The 24726-nt window shown below is 39.3% G+C and overlaps 1 protein-coding gene across 1 annotated transcript; it reads right to left on the reverse strand.

Annotated features, from left to right (window-relative positions):
* Positions 1-1544: 1544 nt before the first annotated feature.
* KRT23 (keratin 23) lies at positions 1545-16688 on the reverse strand. Its single transcript, XM_041725105.1, has 8 exons — positions 16243-16688; positions 9352-9434; positions 7587-7743; positions 6327-6488; positions 6118-6240; positions 4379-4599; positions 3335-3366; positions 1545-1926 (listed from the first exon to the last, which is right to left on the reverse strand). Exons 1-8 carry the CDS (start codon positions 16636-16638, stop codon positions 1841-1843), a joined length of 1260 nt encoding a protein of 419 aa, XP_041581039.1. The 5' UTR covers positions 16639-16688; the 3' UTR covers positions 1545-1840.
* Between the last annotated feature and the right edge of the window lie 8038 nt (positions 16689-24726).

Genomic DNA, 24726 nt, shown 5'->3' on the forward strand with positions numbered 1-24726 from the left:
TGGAGGATATTATGCTGAATGAAGTAAGTCAATCAGAGGACAAACATATGGTCTCATTCATTCGGGGAATATAAAAAATAGTGAAAGGGATTAAAGGGGAAAGGAGAGAAAATGAGTGGGAAATATCAGAGAGGAAGACAGAACTGAGAGACTCTTAACTCTGGGAAACGAACAAGGGGTGGTGGAAAAGGAGGTGGGCGGGGGTGAATGGGTGACGGGCACTGAGGGGGGCACTTGATGGGATGAGCAGTGGGTGTTATGCTATATGTTGGCAAATTGAGCTCCAATAGAAAAGAAAAAAAATTGAAAAAAGAAAATCTAATATGGATCCACTCTTGCTCCCCAAAACATCAAAAGTCTCCACAAATACTGCACAAAGAAAATTCACTGAAAGTATTGGTGTAATGGTTATTTTTTGAGGTTATCTTAAATGATAAGTTTGTAAATTTACTCCAGATGATTAGTGTATTTAGTTAAACCAGTAACACATTTTTGAAATGTGATAATGACATGATTATCTCGGGTTCCTTTTGCCTAATTTCAGATGTTAGGGGATGGTTTTCCATTCTTTGGGAATGAGGAGTCAGAAACACTATTTAAATTCCTTAAAGGGAAGACCAATTCAGTTTTGACAAATGCCGAGTTCAGAAAATATCAAAAGCTATCCTTTCCAAGAAAGTATTAAAACATAGAGACAAAAAACACATGGGACATTGCCAATGTGTTAGATAATAATGGCACTAACTACATCCTACCACTTGTAGTTTAACAACTGTTAACAGAGTTGAGAGAGCTGGATGTAGCCTAACAACAATCCAGTGAGTCTTTGATTAAATGCATTTCTTATTCTGGGCCTCAGTTTATTTGTCTGTAAAATGGGAGAGTTTGACTAGCCTATGCTTGTGGTCCCTTAAAATTGTGAATATCCTATAATTCCATGTACAGCATTCTGATGATGCCTTAGCAGATATATGGATTTCCATCTTCCTTTCTCCAACATTGCTCCTTTGTACCAGTCTTGGAACAGTGGCTTATGCTGCTATAGTTTGAGAGAAAGGCATCTTCTTGAGAGGACAGAGGTGCAAAGTCTCTGTGCTTCAGCCCCTACTCCACCTCCCATAATACTCGGGTCCTAATATTTGTATTTTAGATCTTGGACAAGTCACTTCCCCCTTTAGGGTCTTAGTGTCTGTTTGCAATAAGGGTTTTCTGACCCTGAATTCCCTTCTCTAATTGTATGTTTGTATGTATGTGAGCTAGAATAATTTTTGGTCATCTCACATTCCCAGCGAGACTTTCTAGGCCTTCCTTCTCTGTTTTTCCCCTTCCTGTTGGCAGAGGTCTGGAAAGCCTCATGAGCCGCATCTTGTCCCTAGGTTGAATGGCTGCAATGTAACAATTCTGCCCAGTGTTTGGCTGCCGCAGACATGGTCAAAGCATTAAGGTCCCTTTCTTTCATGGACAGTGCCCTAAGAATCTTTTCTTAGGATGAGACCTTGATATAAAAATGACATGAATATGATGTGGTATAAACAAAGACATGATGCAGCTGGTATAGAGTTTTATTGACTACAAAACAGATATGTAGCAATGGCAATCTGAAGATTGTAGTAGGAAAGTAGAGCTTTAAAAAGCTCATAAACTCATACTTTGATTCAAAAAGTATAGCAATATATTAAGATCATTATGGAATGTCTGGTGAGATTGTCTTACAGAGGAAAAAATAAGATTCTGAGTTTGTTAACTTCAAGGATACCTCTTAGGACTCACCCCTTTTTCTGGGCAAGAATTTCCATTGGGGAAAAGTAGTTCTTATAATAGGCCAAAACTTTTATTGGCCTTATGCATACTTTTCGATCTCATTCACTTGAGAAAGAATTATTCTTCCATTGACGCTCTCCTGTGTGATGGCCTTGATCTTTGGAGCTGAGGGAAAAAAGCAATGAAGAGATGACTGCCTTGCTCCTCTTACCATCTGAAATACTCATTTGTAGTTCCCTGTTCTCAGTACCTGAAGCTTCTCTGTCCCTTCCAAAATGATCACTCAGCAATATGGCAGATTCTGCTGGGGTTAAAGAGATCTCACCAAAGAAGGTTTTTTCTTCCCACCCTCCAGGAAACAAGAATGTGTGAATAGTGTCATCGTCTAGAGGCCAAGACCTGCATCCTAGGTTTGTCTGATACAGAATATAGGCTCTGACTATATGCTTTTTGGGAGGCCTTCTGGCTTCTGCATGCTTTGTTGTACTTGTATCACAGGTTCTATGAGCTAACAGAGCACCAAATACCATTCTGGACACCTCATTTAAAGATCTAGAAAGCATGAAAGATGGCTGAGAAGCCAGAGATGCTTATCATGGTCACTGTTTTCAAAGTTATGATTTACTTGAATATGAGCTTTGTTGAGACACCAGGAAACTGATTATAGACCAAAGGGAAGATCTAACATTAATAGAGATACAGGGAGAACTTTGTTAAATCAAACCTCTCCAACAGTAGAGTAGGCCACTCCATCAAGTAATGGGTTCCCTGTTTCTGGACATGTGTAAGTAGGTTAACAGACCATTTGTCAATATCTTGCAGAGAAGTAGCAGTTAGACCAGCTGCCCATGATGGTGCCTGAAACCCTGATTCTCTGAATCTAATGCCTTAGAACATTTTTATCACAAACGAATCAGAAAAGTGCCACTTGTACCAAACTATGGTTTCTTAGAACTTTTCCATGAGATGTTAAAGGCAATCTGAGAACGTAGGGTTCCCAGGTCAAGGATTTTTGGTAACACCAAGTTAAGCAAGTAAAACATTTGATATTTCTTTCTCTTTTCTGTTTCTTTTCTCCCTCACAGGAGTGCCTGGTCTATCTTTAACTTACTGAAACGCATGACTGTTCATGAGGAGGATAGTGGTACCTAACATTTCAACCATTTCTGGTCATGGGACACATTTTTTGTAATACACAATTAAAGTCTCACAGAACACTAATGTTTAACAGAATGTAGTTTGGGAAATTACGTGAAATAATTTTCTTGTAATCTAGCAGTTTATTAAACAGACCCCATAACTTAACAGAGATGTAATAATATGAATGATCATTGCTATCTATTTTATTGCTGGCAGAGGACTTGCATGTGTATTATTGAAGACAATACTGAGAGCTCACTTTTTTCTTTTTTATCTAATTTGAGTTAATTCAAAATTCCTTGCCATCTGGGGTAAAATAAAAATCGAACACAGGATATTTGGGAGTACACTAAGGATTATGTGTACTATAGAATGAATAAACATGTTGATTCATTTTTAAAAAGTAGATTCAAACAATGAAAGAAATTTTTACCTTTAACACTTGACTTCGATTCCTCCATTGTCCTATAAAAATGATAAGAATTACAGCTCATTCTAGTGTTAGCAACAATCATAAAAATTCCTCAAGGTGAACTAACTTCCTTTGCTTGCTTGTAAATTCATAGCTCTTTAATGAGGATAATTGGCTGAGTTCTGTAGTCTCAAGTTCATGAGTTCATGGGAAAACCTTCCTGGATCCAGAAGGAAGTGAGTACTGCCTCCCACTGATCTTAGGACCAAGGGAAGTCTACCAAACTACCTCCATTCTTTCAGCTGGCTGCAGGCTTTGCCTCCACTGGGATCTTTTTCAGGGTCTGGGTTTGAAGCCTGGAGCCCTTGGGCTTTTCAGACTGTTCAAAGTTTGGTCTGATAGTCTTTTATTTATGTATTTTTATTTAATTTTATTTTTTAAAGTTTATTTATTTAAGCAATATCTACACCCAATGTGGGGCTCCAAGTCACAACCTCACAATCAAGAGCCTCATGCCCTATTAACTAAGCCAGCCAAGTGCCTCTATGTATTTTTTTAAAAAAATTCTAAAACTTTTTTCTTGGGTCATAGAATGCATGTGTCCTTTTTTCCACCCAGACAACTATTGTCATTTCCCAAGTTGGTCAGAAATGCCACATTGAAGAATCTAGACTTCTCAACCTCTTAGGAATCTTCTTATCCTGTCAGACTAAAATATCCTTCCAACCTTCTGGGCTTTTTGTTTTGTTTTGTTTTTGGAGCCAAAATTGTATGCATTCCCAGTGGGAAATACTATAGCCAAGCCTTCCTAGTTGTTTCTTTTTGGAGATTTTAACATTAATTTTAACAATTGACTTCAAATCTTAGTACCCTGGGAATAATAGCTGATTAATTCATACTTGCTATTTAATGAGATACAACCTGATTTAAATATCCAGAAGAAATTCAACATAAACTTTTCTTTCTCTGGAGTGATGATTGCTAACAGAACCCTGAGGTATATGAAGGCATGCACAAAAACTCAATGTTCTTTTTGTCCTCATCCCCTGCCAGCCTTTGCCTTACCCCTCACTCTCTCCCTCCAGAAGCTGCTGGTAGGTGGCGATTTCCTTCTCTAGGTGGGTCTTGATGCCCAGGAGGACCTTGTATTCATTGTGCTGACGCTCCAGGTCATGGCGTAGCTGCCTCAATTCATCCTCATAGTGGGAGATGATCTGTTGCATGTCCTGGAGCTGGCAGGAGTACCGAGACTGGGTCTCTGATAACATGTTCTCTAAAGCAGATTTCTGAAAGAGGAAATGATGTTTCTTCCATTAATTGGCTGATAGCTTGACTGCTTCAATAATATAGGCTTATTGAGTAGTTGGATTATACTGATCACTCTGGTGGCTTCTGGGATGCAAAAGTGGGCAGCTGACTGACTCACAGGTTTGAGGCTTGGGCAGTGAGGAGTGCACGAGAGTCAGAATTTTTGAAGCCCAGTTTCTGGGCATTTCTTTGTGTTGGGGAGCTCTTGGCAGCTTTGCTATGTTCCGGCAGTGTTTATTGAGTATGCTACTCATTTGGGGTTGGGCATACGCTGCCTTGCTCTGATTTATCCTTTACCTCCTCATACTTATATTTTATCTGTGACCATATAGAAAACTCCTGGGAGAAACAGAAACTGGGACAGCTGTCTCTTTGTATCTTCAGAGAAGGGTCTCAAGCAGGTATGGAGGAGCAAAGCTCCTCCAAGTGTACAGCTTCTCTGTATCTGCTGTTCCAAATTCCTTCCATATATATTATGATCGGTCATCCATACTAGAATGTAAACTCCCTTATTATAGAATCCTTAGTATTTAGAATAGTATCAGATAGTAGAATGCATAAAAATGAAGGTAAATGTCTTGCTGACCTCACATGGTTGTTGTGAAATACTGCATGTCCAAATGCTTTGAAAGCCATTAAACACTGTAATTATTTCTGTGCTCATTATTATCACCTTGACAATGTACCTTTTAAATGTCTGTTTACCATCACTTATTCCTAAAACATAACAGTAATTTACCATGTGTATCTCCAATAGAATGAACCAATTATTCTCCTCAAGATCAAGGGCACTTGGAAATGATATTGACAAATGATTAGAAGATTCAAATGGGAATCAAATGACAGATTTCATTTAATGATTTTGAGTGCTTGTGACACTCATACAAAGCATTTTACTAAAAACCATGAAAATTATAGAAATGACTTAGAAATAAGAATTTATAGTTTACTGGATGATAAGACATCTATATAATGGACAGAGCACTACTTTGGAGTTAGACAGGGCTGGATTTGCCACCAATTCATGTTGACACCAGAATTTCTTTGTATTAGGGCTTCAGAGGGCATCCTGGTTGTAAGTGGGGAGAGTACTGGTAGAGATTATGAGGACGTACTAGACCCCCCACACTTCTCCTCAAACACCAGGTGGTTATACCACTGGCCACTTACTATTTGTATGACTTTGGACAATTTATCTGGAGCTTTGGTTTCCTCATCTATAAAACGAGAACACAAAGACCTGCCTGGAAAGGTTAATGTGAGGATTTATGACAGTTAACATAATGAACTCCCTGGCATACAATGTGGCACAAGGTTTTTACCTTGTGCCACAATAAATGATAGCTCTTATTACCATTATCATTTTGAACAATCTGGATGGAAAGTGGGAAGTAAGAAATGTCCCAAGGGAGTTGGAGAGAGAGGCCCAGGCGAGAAATCAAGAGAGTCAAGAGAAGTCAAGGAGGAGGTGGTACCTGACCCTAGCTCAGACTCACTCTGTTGCGCTGTGCTTGCAGGTCAATCTCCAGGGCCTGGAAAGTACGCTTCAGTTCATGGATGTCACTTTGGCTACTCTGCACAGTTGCTGGACTGGCCACCTCCTGGGCCATGGCTGCTGCCTATGAGACAAGCAAAGGGCAGAGGCATTGGCATTGGGACCATATGGAAATGGAACCTTTGGGAAGTTTGAGCACCTTTCCTTTACCTGCTCTTTATACCAAGTGTCCAAGTCTTGATGCTTCTTCTTTATTATAAATTCATATTCCTGCCTCATATCCTCCAGGACCTTAATCAGATCTTCTCCTGGAATTGTATTCACCTTCACATTGACCTTGAAGTCATTTGGCATATGATGTTCCTTCATTTCCTGTTTAGTAATAGAGAAAGAAAATGAACTGGCTTTGGTAATCGGAAGGCCAGAAGTGTGTTGACTGGCAGCAGTTAACAGGTCTTTTAAAAATTCAGCTCTTGTGGTTTTTTATTCTTTTACTGGTATGGTTTGATTTCTTAGTTATTATTCATTAATGGCAAAACATTGTATATTTTTCTATTATAACTTTAGAAAATAAAAAATAGCACTAGATTAGATAGGTAGTCGAATGGCTTCTGTGATTATTGAATTAATCCCTGTTTAGAAATGTTTCACAAAGAATTATACTTACATAGCATGTAAAGCACTCTTCATCACATGTTCATGGGTGAAGTGATGGCACAATTCAACAGTTTAACATTTCAGATTATAGGCTAAGGCTTTCAGGAGGCATTTCAGCAACCCAAAGCCAAAAGGTATAAAGCCTTTTAATATCTTGTCAATGCATTATGACTCTGTAGGGTTGGCACCCATAGAATATCACGAAAATCAAGAAACCGTAGGACAGGTTTAATTTACAATCATTGTCTAACCAACTGTTCAGAATTGAGGTTCTTTGATGTTCATTAGCAATTTTGTTTGCCTAAAATGGGGATTGCTTTTCTTATTGCATCAGAGTCTCAGGGACTTCAGATGGATGGTAACTTTTTCAAAGTCATTTAAATGCTTATGGAAATTAAGATTCTTCAGTTTTGCCACTAGTTTTATTTACCTTGGTTAGTGGCAAGTTCTCTTTATTCTACTGTCCTCCAGTTTTTTGCACATTGGGTCAATGAAGGAAGTTCAAGCTCATGCATTTATTCTTACAGTACTATATTAACAAATAAGTCGAGGTAAACATTGTGTATTAGCAAAATTGTTGACTGATTTGTCATTAATTATGATTATATTTTGGCTATTGGATTTGACACTGAATAGATAAGCTTGAAGCTGGAAAAATTAGATGTTTATATGGTTCCTTATAATTACTTAGGTTGAAGGACACTAGGACCGGCATTCAGGTGATGGTTTCTTCTGGGCTTCTGGGCTATTGAATCATCTGAAAGTGCCTGTTAAAAGCTGTGCTAGTTACCAGGAGGTCCTGGGTAGTCCTACCTGCTCATGTCTCTTCTTCATGAGGATAAGCTCTTTCCTCATCCCCTCAACCTCCTGTTCCAAATCTGTTGTGACAATGGTCAGATCATCCAAGGTCTTTCGGAGACCTTCAACTTCAATTTCCAGATCTTTCTTGAAGGAGTGTTCATTTTCATACCTTTGGTTGGAAGGAAGAGAAGAATACACCTATTGTTGGAAGACTATGGCCTTGTAAGGATTCACTTCAGTCTGGAGGTGAATCTCTTACTTTTTAGGTTTAATAAGAGCAAATGAACATATGCTGCACATCTTTCATATGTCTGTTTCATGCAGGTTTTTCTGTGATGAAGACTTGTTAATAACAATGTTGTTATGTTTTTTTTAAATTAGAGAGGATGAAATAATAAACAGTCCTGTGCCCATCACTTAGTAACTGTTAACATTTTGCTTCATCTATACTCTATTTTGTATTTTATTTTATTTTTAAAATTTTATTTATTTATGAGAGAGAGAGAGAGAGAGAGAGAGAGAGAGAGAGAGAGAGAGAGAGAAGCAGGATCCATGCAGGGAGCCTGATGCAGGACTCAGTCCCAGGACTCCAGGATCATGCCCTGGGCTGAAGGCAGGCAATAAACCACTGAGCCACCCAGAGATCCCCTATTTTGTATTTTTTTTTAATTTTTTTTCTTTTTTTTTCTTTTTTTTTTTTTCCTATTTTGTATTTTAAACTGAATTATAGACATTACAACACTTAACCCCTAAGTACTTAGGAATATATCTTTTAAAAACAAGAATTTTCAGGGATCCCTGGGTGGCGCAGCGGTTTAGCGCCTGCCTTTGGCCCAGGGCACGATCCTGGAGACCCGGGATCGAATCCCACATCAGGCTCCTGGTGCATGGAGCCTGCTTCTCCCTCTGCCTGTGTCTCTGCCTCTCTCTCTCTCTCTGTGACTATCATAAATAAAAAAAAAATTTAATAAAAAAAACAAGAATTTTCATTAAGAATGAAGCAAAAGGGGGGCACCCAGAGCTCAGTTGGTTAAGTGTCTAACTCTTGGTTTTGGCCTCAGTCATGATATCAGCGTTGTGAGATTGAGCCCTGAGTTGGGGTCTGTGCTCAGTGCAGAGTCTGCTTGGGATTCTCTCTCTTCCTCTTCCTCTGTACCTCCCTACCACACACTCTCCATTTCTCTCAAATAAATAAATAAATCTTAAAAAATAAAAAAGAATGAAGCAAATGTTAACAGCTGTTAAATCTAAGTGATGGGCATACTCTTAATTATGGAGAACAAACTGATGGTTACCTGAGGGGCAATGGGTAGGGGAATGGGGAAACAGGTGATGGGAGTTAAGGAATGCACTTGTGATGATGAGCACTGGGTGATGTATAGAAGTGTTGAATCAGTATATTCTACACCTGAAAGGAATATGACACTGTATGTTAACTATACTAGAATTAAAATAAGAAAAAAAACCCAGGAGTTTTCTAAATAAGCATAATAACATTATCACACCTAAAGAGCTAATAATAACTCTTTAATATCATCTTGGTTCATATTCAAACTTTCCCATGCTACAAGGTGTATTTTATATCTAGGTTGTTTAGAGTTCAGTCAAGTATTCGTTCCTATTATGCTTTTAATTATATTTTATTAAGATGTTACATGTGGCTAACAGTGAGATAAGTTTTCCTTTAGCAAAACAAAAACAAGAGAAACCCCCCAAATAAAGCAAAACAAAAACAGCAAATGAAAACTCCCCACAATATGATGAAGAAGGAACTTACTTGAGGCTGAAGTCATCCACTGCCATCCTGGCATTGTCAATGAGAAGAATGATCTGAGCGTTGGTCAGCCTGCCATCCATGATCTGTAAAACACACATCAAGAGTCATTTAAATCAGACACACTTCCATGGGAGAACTGGATTTCTGCTCTGTAGTTTCTGGGTACACACTTGTTAGCATAGATGCTGTTCTTTTCTGGCAGTGGAACAACAAGTAATGCAATCAACAAATATTGAGCACTTACTAGGTACAAACCATCAGAATGATTTTTAAAGTACGAACATGGTCTGCAGCCACTTCACTGTCTTTTTTTACCCTAAGTTTAACAGACTGGGATTGGTGCATTCTAAGAAGAATGACATTGGAAGGGGGAAAGACATTGTTCAAAGTGCCTTCTGACTCTCCAGTGCTGCGAACATCTTAGTGTTTTGTTTCAGCTTATCCACATCTGACGATGTTAAAAGAGTTTTAAGTTATAATCCTGTTTTTATTGTGACTATAAGTCTGGCTCCCTTAAAGTGCAGTAGTTATTTTAGATGAACATAATTCTTCTTTGCAGTAGCATTCATGTTGCAGTAGCATTCATGTTTCTGATCAGTGACACTGAGCAAAGTATCAAAATATCACTGATATTAACTTGTCAAACTAATTTTGAGTGAATTTTATAATAGTCATCACATGCCATAATTATTTTTTTGTTCAAAGTGACTATAACCATTCACAAAGCTTGTAGATAGGTGTACATGTTCATAAAATATTCCATGATGAGAATGCCCTAATTGTAGCTATTAAAATATTAACTGAAATAATTTTTTGGCAGCTTAATAAACTTTAACTGTGGTAAAGCCTTTGGTACTGGGTAAAGACTTTGGTAAAGACTTGTACTGGGTGTTTATATACTTTTTGACCTTAAAATGAAAAATACTGTTGAAAGTTTCTACTTGGGTAACTGTGTTTATGTATATGATTTGTAAATTCTTCTAGGCAATTGTAACAAGTAGTGCACATTTGATATATGTCACTGTCTTCAGAAAATTGAGTGGAAGATGTCTGAACATCAAAAGTGTAATACTACTTACTTTTGTACCACATATTGTGCTGAACTAGGAACTGGAGATTTTCTTTTTTACTTGCTTTACTGACCATTAGTGTGAACTTGGGCCAGTCACCCTGTTCCCTGGGTTTCAATTTCATCATCTGTTAAATAAGGAGTTTGTAGTAGAAACTACTAAAAATCTTAGCTCTAAACTTCTGTGATTTAGCTGGAGGCAGAGAATCCTGTGACATTCCCATCATATTTGAAGAGATAATTCTTTTATTTAGAAAGGATTTCCTTTTTTTTAAAAAAAGATTTTATTTATTTATTTGAGAGAGAGAGAGAGAGAAGGCACAGACACAGGCAGAGGGAGAAGCAGGCTCTGTGCAGGGAGCTTGACAAGGGACTCGATCCCGGGTCTCCAGGATCAGGCCCTGGACCCAAGGCGGCGTTAAATCGCCGAGCCACCCGGGCTGCCCAGAAAAGATCTCAGGACAAAGTTATACCTCAATACAAAGACATCTTTTAAGGATCCACTCTTTTTTTTTTATTTTAAGATTTTATTTATTTATTCATGAGAGACAGACAGAGAGAGAGAGAGAGGCAGAGGGAGAAGCGGGCTCCTCGCAGGGACTCGATCCCAGACACGGAGATCACGCCCTGAGCCAAAGGCAGACGCCCAACCACTGAGCCATCCACGCGTCCCTAAGGATCCACTCTTATTCAAAGCTCCACTGATTACTTGGAATTTGGTATCATGAATGCACAATAGCAGGATTCAGAGGTGGTAATAACACTGTGTCTGGAACTCAAAGGGCAGAGATAGGGGTCCTGTTCTCCCACCTACTAGCTGAGTGACCTTACTGAATCTCAGTTTCTTCATCCATAAAATGGCAATAGTGATAATAATAGTAGCCACTTTATCAAAGAGTTAATGAGAGTTAGATTAGAAGAGATTAAATAAAATAATGTTGTAACATAGTATAATCTGGGCATACTGTAGACACTGAAGAATTAGTTGAAACTATATATTAATTTAGAAAAATGTAAAATGTTTAATTTTCTTTTATAAAAGAACTTTTGAGAGGACCTACAGATGGCCAAAAGACACACAAAAAGATGCTCAATATCACTCATCATCAGGGAAATGCAAATGAAAACCATAATAAGATTTTGATGGAATCTTGTCTCACATTTAGATCTTTCATCCATTTTGAGATTATCTTTGTGTATGGTGCAAGAGAGTGGTCTAGTTTCATTCTTCTGCATGTGGATGTCCAATTTTCCTAGCACCATTTATTGAAGAGACTGTCTTTCTTCCAGTGAATAGTCTTTCCTTCTTTATCATATATTAGTTGACCATAGAGTTGAAGGTCCACTTCTGGATTCTCTATTCTGTTCCATTGATGTATGTGTCTGTTTTTGTGCCAGTACCACACTGTCTTGATGACCATAGCTTTGTAGTACAACCTGAAATCTGGCATTGTGATGCCCCCAGCTATAGTTTTCTTTTTAAAATTCCCCTGGCTATTCGGGGTCTTTTCTGATTCCAAACAAATCTTCAAATAATTTGTTCTAACTCTCTGAAGAAAGTCCATGCTATTTTGATAGGGATTGCATTAGAAATGTAAATTGCCCTGGGTAACATTGACATTTTCACAATATTAATTCTGCCAATCCATGAGCATGGTAAGGTAATACCTCACACCAGTCAGAATTGGCTAGTATCAGAAAGACAAGATATAGTAAGTGTTGGAGAGGATGTGGAGAAAAGGGAACCCCTGTGCACCATTGGTGGGAATGTAAAATGGTGCAGCCACTGTGGAAAACAGTATGGAGGTTCCTCAAAAAATTAGAAATAGAACTGTCATATGATACAGTAATTCCGCTTCTGGATATTTACCTGAAGAAAAACTCAACAGTTTGAAAAGATGTATGCACCCTTATGTTCATTGCAGCATTATTTGTAGGACCCAGGATATGGAGCCAACTTAAGTGTCCATCGATAGCTGAATGGATACAGAAGATGTGCTATATATATATCAAATGGAATACTACTGAGCTGTGTACAAAAATGAAATCTTACTTTTTGCAACCACATGGATGGACCTAGAGGGTATATGCTAGGTGAAATAAGTTAGACAGTAAAATGCTATAGAAATAATAAATAAGTCAGAAAGACAAATACTATATGATTTCACTTGTATGTGGAATCTAAAAACAAAAGAAATGGACAAATAGAAATAAAGTCATAAATGCAGGGAACAAACTGGTGGTTGCCAGAGGAGGAGGAGAGAAGAGTGGGTGAAATAGGTAAATGGGATTAAGAGATGCAAACTTCCAGTTATATCATAAAGCATGGGGAAGAAAAGTATAGTATAGGGAATATAAGAAAAAGGAAAAAGGAAAAAGCTTGCACTTTTTGTAATGTGAGCCAATAGGATAAAGTCCAGGTTCTGTATGTTGAGATGCGTCCCTCAAACTTCTGCTGTTCATAGTGGAAGATAACCAGGCTGCTGCCCTGCCCAACTCCTTTCTTCTCTTGGTGTATTCCAAATGGTACTATGACTACTTCCTTTGCTCTAAAAAAGGATTCTGTAGATATTTCCTTGTCTCCCTGTTGCAGTGCTGCTTAGGGATTTTCATACCAATGCTTTTCCTTCCAGGCTCTTTATTCTTCCATTGTCTAAACTCATAGGATATGTAGCTCCATCCAGGAAAGCCCAGGGGCCCTGTGCACTTAGGTGTTGATTGACATCCAGGGAAACCAAACAGTATTCCCAACACGGGATCAGAAAATAAAAAATACAATCTGTGGGCTTATTTGGCTTTTTTTGAGTTAAACTGATAATTTATCTGTTGCAAAACCCACCAAGAATCTGACTCCCCCCAGTCAGCATTCTTCTCAGTGTACGTGAATGGTGAGTTCTGAAATGTACTCTATAGAGAGCACACTTATTTATTTATTTAAAAAAGATTTTATTTATTTGAGAGAAAAAGCACGAATGGGGGGAGAAGGAGAAGCAGGCTCCCCGCCAAGAAGGGAGCCCAATGTGGGGCTCGATCCCTGGACCCTGGGATCATGACCTTAGCCGAAGGCAGATGCTTAATTGACTGAGCCACCCAGGCACCCTAGAACACGTTTAAAAAACCAAAATTATTTCCTCTGTTCAGGCTTACTTGGTATAATATTATGATATAGTCACTTTTTCTGGGACATCCTTCACAGTAATGAATGTATTATGAGGATGGATTGAGACATAATTTGTGAAGCATAGGTTTTGCATTGTGTTGTCATTAATCACGAGGATTCTCCCCTAAGGCTCTGAGTTCATTCTTTTAAAAAAAATGGAGTTGGGGATCCCTGGGTGGCGCAGCGGTTTGGCGCCTGCCTTTGGCCCAGGGCGTGATCCTGGAGACCCGGGATCGAATCCCACGTCGGGTTCCCGGTGCATGGAGCCTGCTTCTCCCTCTGCCTGTGTCTCTGCCTCTCTCTCTCTCTCTCTCTGTGACTATCATAAATAAATAAAAATTAAAAAAAAAAAAAAAATAAAAAAAAAATAAAAAAAATGGAGTTGGTGTATTAGTATAGCATTGTTGCTCCAGGGTGTATAATCTTGTTCCAAGAAGAAGAAAATAGGGTTTTTAAAACAATAAACCACAGTGCCAAATATAGTACTATTGAGAGCATTCTAAAATACATGTATCCTTATGACCATGTCTAATTCGATATTTCAAAAGGATTGGATTAATTTTGAACTAATTTTCTTATAGATCTTTTGAGTAATATTTAGGATCCCTATGGTGGGACAAAAGGATACTATATCTGAAGATAGCATTTCATCAGGCCTGGGAAGGGGTCGACCCCTATATTGTAGTGGGTTATCATATTCTTTGGGCCTCTGTTTTCTTGCCTGTGAGTCAAGGAGGTCAGGACAGATAGAATAACCTCAATTTCAAAGAACTGTTTTCTTCAACCATGAAAAAATGCAACTAAAATAAATCTAGAGAAGAGTGGAATTCAAACCTGAATTTAATTGATAACCCAGAATTTAAAGTCAGAACCCAGAATCCTGGGCCACTTAGAGAGTGGGCAAGCCCCCACTCACTTTTCTCAATTCTGTTCCAAAGAATTTAGGCCACCAATCAGTCTCAGTCTCCTTATCTATAAATTGGGGGTAAGAAATGAGATAATGTGTATGAAATGTATGTCATAGGATTAGCAGTGCATTATTTCTACTAACAAGCAGCACTGTTTTTGTAGAAGGTAGGCTAGTGAGCACCATGCAGTGTGGAAACTGTGAGACCATTAGAAGCAGATCTGAGTTAGTGGGTGACAGGCATTGAGGTGGGTACTTGATGGGATGAGCACTGGGTGTTATTCTGTATGTTGGCAAATTGAACACCAATAAAAAAATAAATTCATAAAAAGAATCTCATGTCTGCCTCTTGCTGGTGGCTTTTGGTGGCAACGTCACACCTCTGAGCTCCAGGGTGTTTACAGGGTCATTGTAAGAATTGAATCAGGTAAAATCGAATGTTTCCATCAGTGCAAAAAGCTCTTGGATGGTGTCAGTATGTGCATTAAAACATCCAACATCAAGGATGGTATACAGGAAGAGCCCAATTAATACTTTCCTCCCTCTTCCCTGTTCCCTCCTCTCTCCTGTCAGTTAGTGAATTATTTGACTAGGTTTGACCTCATGTTTATTCTGGAAGTTAGGTTCTCAGCTGTCCATTTGCAAAAAAAACTTCTGTTCTCTTCATTCTAAAACAAAAGTAACTTTAGTTATGAAAAAAATTATAATGAGGTTTGTTGAGTCACCTTGTTTTTTCCATAAAGACAACCATGTACTGTATAGTTAGGGTAATTACACAGTCAGTTATTAGGTTGATTATTCAATAATTAGGGTTCATTATGAGGACAGATTTATGTTATCTTGATTGGTCTTTTCTACATTCAAGCAAGGACAACTGAGGGTTGAGAAATAATACCGTATAAATATTGGAAACCCTTTCTAGGATGGGTAAAATCATGATCTTATGGGGAATTTTCTGGGACCACTTTACATAAGAGGAAAGTTACATAGCTTTAAAAAATAACTTGTGAGATAACTGGATTCCCTCCACTTCCAGTAATGTGAGATGTCTCGGAAGATAGGAGCTCAGCTTTTTTTTTTTAAACTTTTGGGTGAATTTTTTTTTTTTAATGTTTTAAAGAAGTCTCCATAACCCATCTTAACTATAAGATTCCAAAAATTATGCTCATTTTATTATTATTTTTTCTAGCAATATGCCCTTTCAGAACTTGGTGCAGGAAGAACTCAGAGCTTCTAGCAGCCCTCAAAAGGAAATATCCGGGGGTGTCAGAATGATGTATCTGCCAAAGCTAGAGTGACAGCTTTTAGGTACGATCTCCAAGAGTTAACTCAGCCTTTCTTTCTGTGGGTAATCATGCTGTCGCCAGGACTTTTGAGGTGGAGCAGAACTGATGTAATGAGAAAGTAAATGACCTCTTGTGTCTTGTGCACTGAGCATGAGGAATGAATACCATGAATACCGGCCCTTATCATTACTATGACATTACTGGGTCATAACTGATACCGGACAGCAGCTGGTTGCCCTACATTTTTTGGATTCTCTGTATAATTTATGTTTAGAAGATGAAATACACAAACCAGGCTTTCCTAAGTCCAAAAGGTATAACAGGAAAATATCCTCAAACACCTTTGTTCACAATTACTTTCAGCTCTTTTGACATTTTCCTGGAAATTGTCTTTTGTACTGATTTCTCCTCCCATGGCTCTCTGGAAATGCAGCCCCCTCTTGAGTTCCAGGGACACCCACGATCTTACCTGCTCTTGCAGGTGGCTGATGTTTTCCTCATACTGGGAGTAATTTTGCTTACTCCCAGGATCTCTCTGCTTGTGCCACTTCAAGATGCGACTTTCGAGCTTCTCGTTGGCCTCCTCCAGGGCACGTACCTTGTCCAGGTAGGAAGCCAGGCGGTCATTGAGGTTCTGCATCACTTCCTTCCCATTTGCGCCCGGGAGAGAATTGCCTCTTCTAGATCCCCAAGGCCCTCCAGGAGGCAGACAGCTTGATGAGCTGAAGGAAAGGGAGATGCGGACACCCCCAGCCCCCCCATGGACACTGGGAGCCCGAGGGAAGCTCCCCAGCTGGCCCCAGCTGCCTCCTGTGCCACGGAGGGAGCCTGAGGGGGTCTGGCTAAATTTGTGGCTGGAGTTCATGGTCCCATCTGTGTTTGGTGCAGGGCTGGGCTCTGCTCTGCTCCCTGGCACTGCAGAACTGAGCCGCCCCAGACTGCCCTGGATGGTTTTATGCCCTTTGCTGTGGGAGTTTCCTTCTCTGACAACTGTACCAACAAGATCGTATCATTGTGCAACAGGTGTTTCCTCTTGGCCAATCTTGAAGTGCCCCTGGGCCTTCACACACATTGTTGTTGTTTAGAACCACATCAATATACCAGTTTGCTGCTCCCTTCTAGTTGTAACCGGGAGGTGTGGCCCACAACATGAGGTAGGTATTAGTCTCAGGTGCCTTTCTAATCTTTCTGTGGAAATTTTCCTTTGACTATTTATTTGAAAAGGATCAGACTGAAGTTTACAAAAAGGCTATTTGGTGTAGTATAGATTTGTCTTGAAAAAGTAGACGTTAACAACACAGACACACACACCCTCCCCCCCACCGAAATAAACAAACCCTAGCTCTAAAGCTAGGGTGCGAGAGACTCCCAAGGGAGAACCAGATCAGAATCTCAGGTCCTAGAATAAAAATACTCACACTGAGGAAATGGAGAATGTTCTGAATATCTGATGCCTTTGTGGCAGTTACTGTTTGATGGAAAGTAATTTCAAAGGATCATTCTTCAGAACAAACCCTCAATTATAATTAATTAATGAATGACCGAGCCTTCCACTTCCAGGGTGCCTTTCATCCCCAGCACACCTCAAAACCAAACAACCCGCCTGCACCAGGACTTCCTTGGCCCCTGGGAGGAATGCAGCCTTTGGTAACTGGCCAGCAGCCCTGTCCTGGCTGAGCCCTGAAAAGGCTGGCTTCTGTGTGTCTGTGACCTGTAAGGTGATGGAGAAAAACAGGAAGTGTGCCATGGGTTGTCGAATGTGCTTGATGAATCTTACGCTTCGTCTGCCAAGGTAAAGGTTAGAAATGAATAAAGAAATAGTCTGGGGGTGGGGAGCCACGTGCTGGTTATAGCAATTAGATTTAAAGGGGACTTTGAAATAAAGTGGCAACATTGGAAGGGACTTTAGTGTACCTCCATCCAAATCAATTATTTTACAGATGTGGAGAACTGACCCGTGCGGAGGGGTGGCGAGGTGTGGCAGAGGACAGATTGTGAACTAGAGGCAAAGCCACGGTGGGATTCTTGCCACCACACAGTAGTGTCACTGAATCTTGACAGAGTCAAGATGGAAGATTCTCTTCCATCATGGGATAATGGGACTTCCCAGTTTACACAGCCCTTTGATGGTCTTTATTAAATGTGTATGACCACTCTTGATGTATTCATGCAAGGGTTATTGTCCCCATTTTACAGATAAAGAATCAAGGGCTCATGGAGGTGACTGACTTAAAGCTGATTTGCATGTGCAATGTAATTCAGCACATGAATTTGTAGGTGTCACTGCCTTGGTCTACTCTTTCCACTGCTTGGATTCTCACTGCCTGACTGCCCACACCAGCTCCCTTGGCTTCCAGACATAGTTCAAGGGCTATCTCTTTCCACGATCATTTGCTGAATTTTCCTGTACAAGCTGGGTGCCCTTTCTATGAAGAAACCACCTGTTCTGGATCCTTGGACCCTCTGGAGGGGCAGACAGTTTAGTATCCTCACCCCACTGTGGAAGCTGGGAGGCCCCAACTGGGCCCAGCTACCTTCTGTTCTTGACTCCACCCCCATTCTTTCACTCATCATGTAACTCATAATTCTGTATCTGTCACACTTCTCTGGGACTGCAGGCATCTTGAAAACCAGGATTATGTCTTCCATCTATCAAGTGCCAGAGTCTGGCTTCTAATAGGCATTTCGTAAATGTGTGTTAACTCAGTAATGAACTTTCTAGAATTAGGATTTTAACTCTGGTCCTCTGATAGCATCACCTCCTGCCCCTTTTGGGATTGTGAGTTGTAAAACCAGGTAGTAGGAAAAAGCCTCTTCCAGGTGCGAACTAGCCAGCCATAAAGGCAACCTCATTCCTAATTACAAATAAAATTACCTAAAGCACATCAGCTCTGCTTGTCCACCCTGGCATCAAAACCATGCAAAAGTCCTCTGGGATTTCTTCATCTCACTGTGGGCAGGATGGAATGATTTAGTCAAGACTAAAGGAAACTTTGGGGGCGCTTAGAGGGGGTGTTTAAAGTGTTCTATGGTCACTTACACCTTTGAACATGAGAAAGAGACAAAAGGGAGACAAGATAAAAAGAGGGCAAATGAGGGAAGCATAGAGACTTGTTTGAATGTGTGGTGGCAAGCAGTGCTCTGCTAGACATCGATGGTGTCTGATCATTTGTTTTGACTCAAGGTTAGGGTCAGCTCTGTGTTCACATGGACTCAGACTCACAAATGACAACATCCATCCGTAGGTTGTGCAAGGGCCAGTCTGTGCCCTGTCTCCTGAAACTCCCTCTCAATGACTGGCGATGGGAATGATCATTTCCCTGTGCTTTGCAGGCATGTCTGAAGTGGCAGTGACCTATTAGCCCTGTGAATTTGGCCCATGCGTCATTTTATATCAGTGTGTGGGAGTTTGGATTTATAGGAGTTAACCTCGAGCAAAATACTTCTTGTATTATAGCAGCACCAGGGCAGGGAAAAATTGGTGGTGCCATCTGAGAAGACAGAAGAGAAGTCACTTCTTCTAGAACTATTATGCAAAGATTTTCCTCGTAGCTCCCAATCTGTAGAGCTCCATTGGATTATAAAAGAAATGGTGGATTTTTGTTTCTTTTTGTTGGTTGGTTGGTAAAATTATCCATGCTTATTATAAAAAATACTCAAATAATACATGAAAGTATAAGAAAAAAGATTCTATCTCACAGACAACCATTGGTAAATCGGTGAACATTGTTTCAGACACTCTCTACCTGTATATATTGGTAGGCATATGGATGACTAGAATAGTTTTAGAAAAATGAGCTCATACAGTTTATTCTAGTTTAGAAGAATTGATTTTTAAAAATTTGGTTGATAAATAAGAAGCTGAAATGACTTCACTTTAGTTACATGTTTTGTATAGGACTTTTCAACTTTAATCACATTCTTTTAATTTTATACTTTTTAAGGAGAAAAAACATGACCTGTACATTTGTGGAATCACAGAGCTGGAAAGAAGGGCAACAACACGTCATTTGTTGCAGCTTTCTGCTTCTAGGTAGGTCAACTACAAATTGTTGAGCTTATTTTTAAGTTTTTTTTTTTTTTTTTTAAGAACTCAAGGGATAAAGGCTCAATTGCCTTCTTAATAGATACCCAACATTTACTCATCTTTTTGGTCAATGAGCATTTCACCTATGATCTGATTTCATGAATTTGTTTTGTATCTTTATGGAGTTCAAATTGTTTCTAAATTATTCTTCTTTGCATGACTTTACAGCTAGAAGTTTCATAATTTTCACATTTGGTTCATCTTTCTGATAAATTGAGATGTAGTCGCTACAGGGGATGAGTATTTTGCAGGAGACCTTGCACAATGAGTGAATAAAGGGGTTTGCATGTGGGTGTATCAGGGATCAGAAGAGAGCCCTGGTGGCCATTGACTGTCATTTACTGGGCATACAGTGTTGTATGCCTTTTAAAGACAATCATGCCTTTTAAAAATCATTCCATCACTGAGACATTCCCTAGGCACTCTTTTCTTTAGAGTGAGAAAAGAACGGCCAGAGCAATCCCCAAATAGATTTTTACTCTGCATGATATTTCAGAACAGATGAGTAATAGATCTTCAGGCAAAATTACTATGATTTGGATTTGGGGAGCTACATTAAAAGATTAGACATTTATAGAAGTAAAATACAGCACCTGCCATGCAGCCAGGTCAGACATTCTGTAGGTACCTAAGTTTATCAAACTGTGGCCAAATAAAAACATTTTTTCATATTTTGATTTTTCTAGGAAAAGGGGGCCTACAGATAGAAGATTTAAATGAAATATTCAATATAGTATTCTAGACTAGAACGGGAAGGCAAGTCAACCTAAAGTTGCTTCCAAATAATATGTATATATATTGAATGACATACAAGGAAAAATAATGAAAACATGTACAGACAAAAGGAATTGCAAGATCATAGAAGGAAATTTTCTCAAATGGTAGGTGATGAGACAATTGTGTTGGAAATTCTTCTTTATCTGATTTTGAAAAACAAGAAAGAATTAGATGAGGATGCAGATGTAGACAGATCCTTGTAAGTGAACTCAAACAAAGAGCATTTGGGGCCTTATGGGCAAGCAGAGTTAGGAAATTTAAAGAGAAGATAGCAGAATAAAGAAAGAGAAAGCAGATTTCAATTCAATAAAATCTGGCCATAAGTATTTATTAGGGTCTCATTCCATATTAACATACTTCTGAGCAATTTGGAACATATAAGAAGCAAAAGACATGTTTGCTGAATTTACTGTAAGTCAAGCAACTGCCTGGTTATCCCAGCACTTAATAGTAAGGAAGCTGAAAGGCCAGGCTCTGGCCTGCTCACCTTTAAGTGTTCAATACTATTTTCACTTTATAGAGGGCTGTGGTGGGCCCTCCATATATAGTTTGTTAACCTTGGTTTGGGAAGTTCCACTACTGCTCTATAGATTGCATGGAATAGATTACACGAGATACAGATGAGAAGAAAAAGGAAGATGATGGTGGCTGAGTGTAGTTAAAAAAAACTCCAGTGGAGTGGATACTTGAGGGACTCTCATGGTTGAGAGGGAGCAAGAGGTCCCAGGTAATGGAATCAGAAAGAATGGGTGGAGGGGCATCTGGGTGGCTCAGTGGTTGAGCATCTGCCTTTGGCTCAGGTTATGATCCCAAGGTACTGGGATCGAGTTCCATATCGGGCTCCCTACAGGGAGCCTGCTTCTTCCTCTGCCTATGTCTCTGCCTCTCTCTTTGTGTCTCTCACGAATAAATAAATAAAATCTCAAAAAAAGATTGGCTGGAAAGGAAAGACAAACTCCCTAGAAGTTCCCAAATTCTAGATTTTGCTGATCACATCCCCATGGTGCTTTTTTAACACATTCCCTTGACCCCTGTGTTTCTTGTAAGGTAGTAGTTTGATCTGTAGGCTTTATTAGATTCATGTGTGACATTTTTGGGAAGAATGCTTTCTGGGAAGTGTTGTGTTTTTCTTATTCATGCTATAAAAAATGCCTTATGTTTGCCTTGCTTGACCGTCAGTGCTTAGACTCTTGTAGCTTCTGTATCCCAGAGGAACATTTCCCAGGTGAAAAAACAAGACAGTGCCTTATTCTAAACTGAGATTTTTTACTTGGAATTCAATAGATAGACTTAGGAAGGTAATAACATCTCTGAAAGTGTGTGCAAGATTGTCTCTGCATATTCATATGTTCACTCTTCTGAGAGGAAGCCAAGCTTTTGTCAGCTTGTTGAAGGAGCATATAAATTGAAAAAAATTACAATCCAAAGATGTAAAACTTTTAAAGGTGGCCTTTCTCTCATTGGCCTTTAGTTAGCAGTGAGAGGTGTAAGATTTTCATGTTCTGTAGGAATGCAACACTGGACTTCAAAATGAACCATGTTTGTCACCTGTCTCATACCCATCACTTTATAGACAGGGAAATAAAGAAGGGAAGTACTTTGATCAAGGGCCCTTGGACAGTTAATAGCAGAGCTAGGACTAACAGAAGGATTCCATGACATTGTTGTACACCTCCTTATCCTCTCTATTTTATTACTATTTTTTAAAACCATAAAGCTGATGTTTCAGATTCACCAAAATTTTTGTACTTGCAGGATGTCAATTCGTGCATTTGTTCATTTACAAATAGCCAGCTGTGTTTAAAATGTTTCTATTCCTTTTTTTCCTCCCACCCTTAAACTATGCATTTTGTCTCTGATTCTATTGCTACTTAAACTCCATAATCACACATAATTAGGGTTAAAATCATCTAATTTAAATAACTTCATTATTTATTTATTGAGAGTTTCCTTTAGAGGTGCTTGGGACTAGACTGATAAGGCACAGTTCCTGCTTTCAAGCAGCCTTCAGTCTATGGTTTCGTTTTGTTTTGTGTTTTGTAGTCACTACTTTGCAAGTGATCCAACCTATTATGTGAGGGTCTTTGCTGGGGGTGCTTAGGAGCAGTTACTGATCTTACCCATTTGTACCTTGAGTTCAGAGTTGCCAGATCTCAGGGAGACATGACAGTTTAGCATTTTCACCAACAGAAAAGTCACATTTTCCTGGTTGTTGGGATCTTTTCACTTGGTAGCAATGAAGTCATCCTCATTTGAGTGACACATTTGTCATTCACTCTGTCATTGTGGAGCTTGAGGAGAATGGATTGGCCTATCCCATGATACTGGGAATTTAGTCTTATTCATTACTATCACTTTCAAAAAAGGAGGCTCATCCCCTCCCTTTTCCTAGTTTCCTTATCCACTTGCCACCGAACCTTTCTGAGAAGGTAAGAGATATTCTAGCCAGATAGCTTCTTTGAAAGGAGTGCCAGGACAATCTGGGTTAAGCCTGGCTTTAGAAAGATCCCTGTGTCCTTTTGCACTACCTTTGGCATGCCACCAGGTCTGTGGAGGTGATTTTGTTCATTTGAGGCTGCAGAAGACAAACAGATGGTGGGTGGGGAGTGCTAGCGCAAGACTGAAATGATTTCATTTTTTCTTCCTTTTCATCGTCTTAATCTGATGAACATGATAGGTAATCAAATAAATCCCTTATACAAAGGTTGTTGTCATTGATAATCCTTGAATTAACCTGCACATTAGCTTCAGTGCTCGTAGGGCGTTACTTTCTTGTGCCATTTAAGGAGACATTTGAAATATCTGTGGTGTTGGTTTGCTGAGACATCCTGTCATGCAGTTTGCTGAAGTCTGTCCTGGTAGCTTTTACCTCTAGTCCAGTGTGGTTCATGTTGTGGCAGGGTCAGTGTATGGAGGACTGTGGGAAGGCCTTTGCACTCCAGGATTCTTTCCCACTTGACAGTTGTTGGTGCCTGAAATCCAACCATTTATTTGTTTGGTTCACCAAAATAATGCTTCCTACTAAAAAAAAAAAAACCTTAATGTATTGTTCTCCTTTTTATTCATTCATCCATTCCTTCAACAAATATTTATTGAATACTTTAAGTGATTGGAGCGGAGACAGCAAGGAGGGAGAAGCTGGATGCACACAAGTGCTTTCCTAGCTTTCCATGCTTTCCTAGCTCTGAGTATTTTGATCTTAAACGTAAGAGTTTTCTACGGAAAGGTTTTAAGTGGGAGAGTGCCATGCCATGGACCACATTTGTGTTCTGAAAAGGTAACCCTGGCTGTCTTGTGGAAAATGCATGAGAGCAAGTGTAAATGTGTGTGGGTCAGCTGGGAGGCTACTGCACCTACTCAGAAGAGAGATGATGGTGGTTTACTCATTATTTTTTTGTAGGAGAATGATTTGGTGAAATATGCAAGGATATTTGAGGAGTAGCACGTTAGTTTTCTACCATGAAAAAGAAGATGTCATAAAATTAGACTTATTACTGACTCTTACGGTATCCACAGTATGTAGCTGTGTTGACCTTTTCTACAGACTTATATCGTAAGCACAGTGTTGAGTATGCTATTTTAGACTATACATGTTTGATACATGTCCTAATCAGTCTGCTTTTAGGCAGGAAGTAGGCTAATCAGATAGTTGGCTAAAGTATTCTTTTGTTCAAGGCTCTTAACCTGTTTTATGAATAATTAACTACTATGATGGAGTTTACTCTCTGTTACAGATAAAATAATTTACATAGTAAAAAGATTTTAGATTTGCCTGAAGTTGTCCAGTGTCAATGGCACAGGAGCCTTGGAGCCCATCCCTTACTTGACCACTGGCTTCAAATTTCATCCATGTATTTACCATGACTTCATATGTGTTTACAGTATCTTTGCAGATTTATTTCTTGGTTGCTCCTTTTAATATTTGTGAGTGATATTCTCCTTACCTATTTCCTTATTACTATTCATGGCTTGGCTTTTGGTTTGGGAAAATTGGATTTATTCTTTCTCCATTCTCTCCTTTCTTTTGGTTCAGAATTATTGCCTTTTCTACCCTTCTAGCTTCAAAGAATTTCCTGCCCCTTTAAAAAA

This window comes from Vulpes lagopus, chromosome 12 (genome assembly GCF_018345385.1).
Source record: "Vulpes lagopus strain Blue_001 chromosome 12, ASM1834538v1, whole genome shotgun sequence".
Classification (NCBI taxonomy): domain Eukaryota; kingdom Metazoa; phylum Chordata; class Mammalia; order Carnivora; family Canidae; genus Vulpes; species Vulpes lagopus.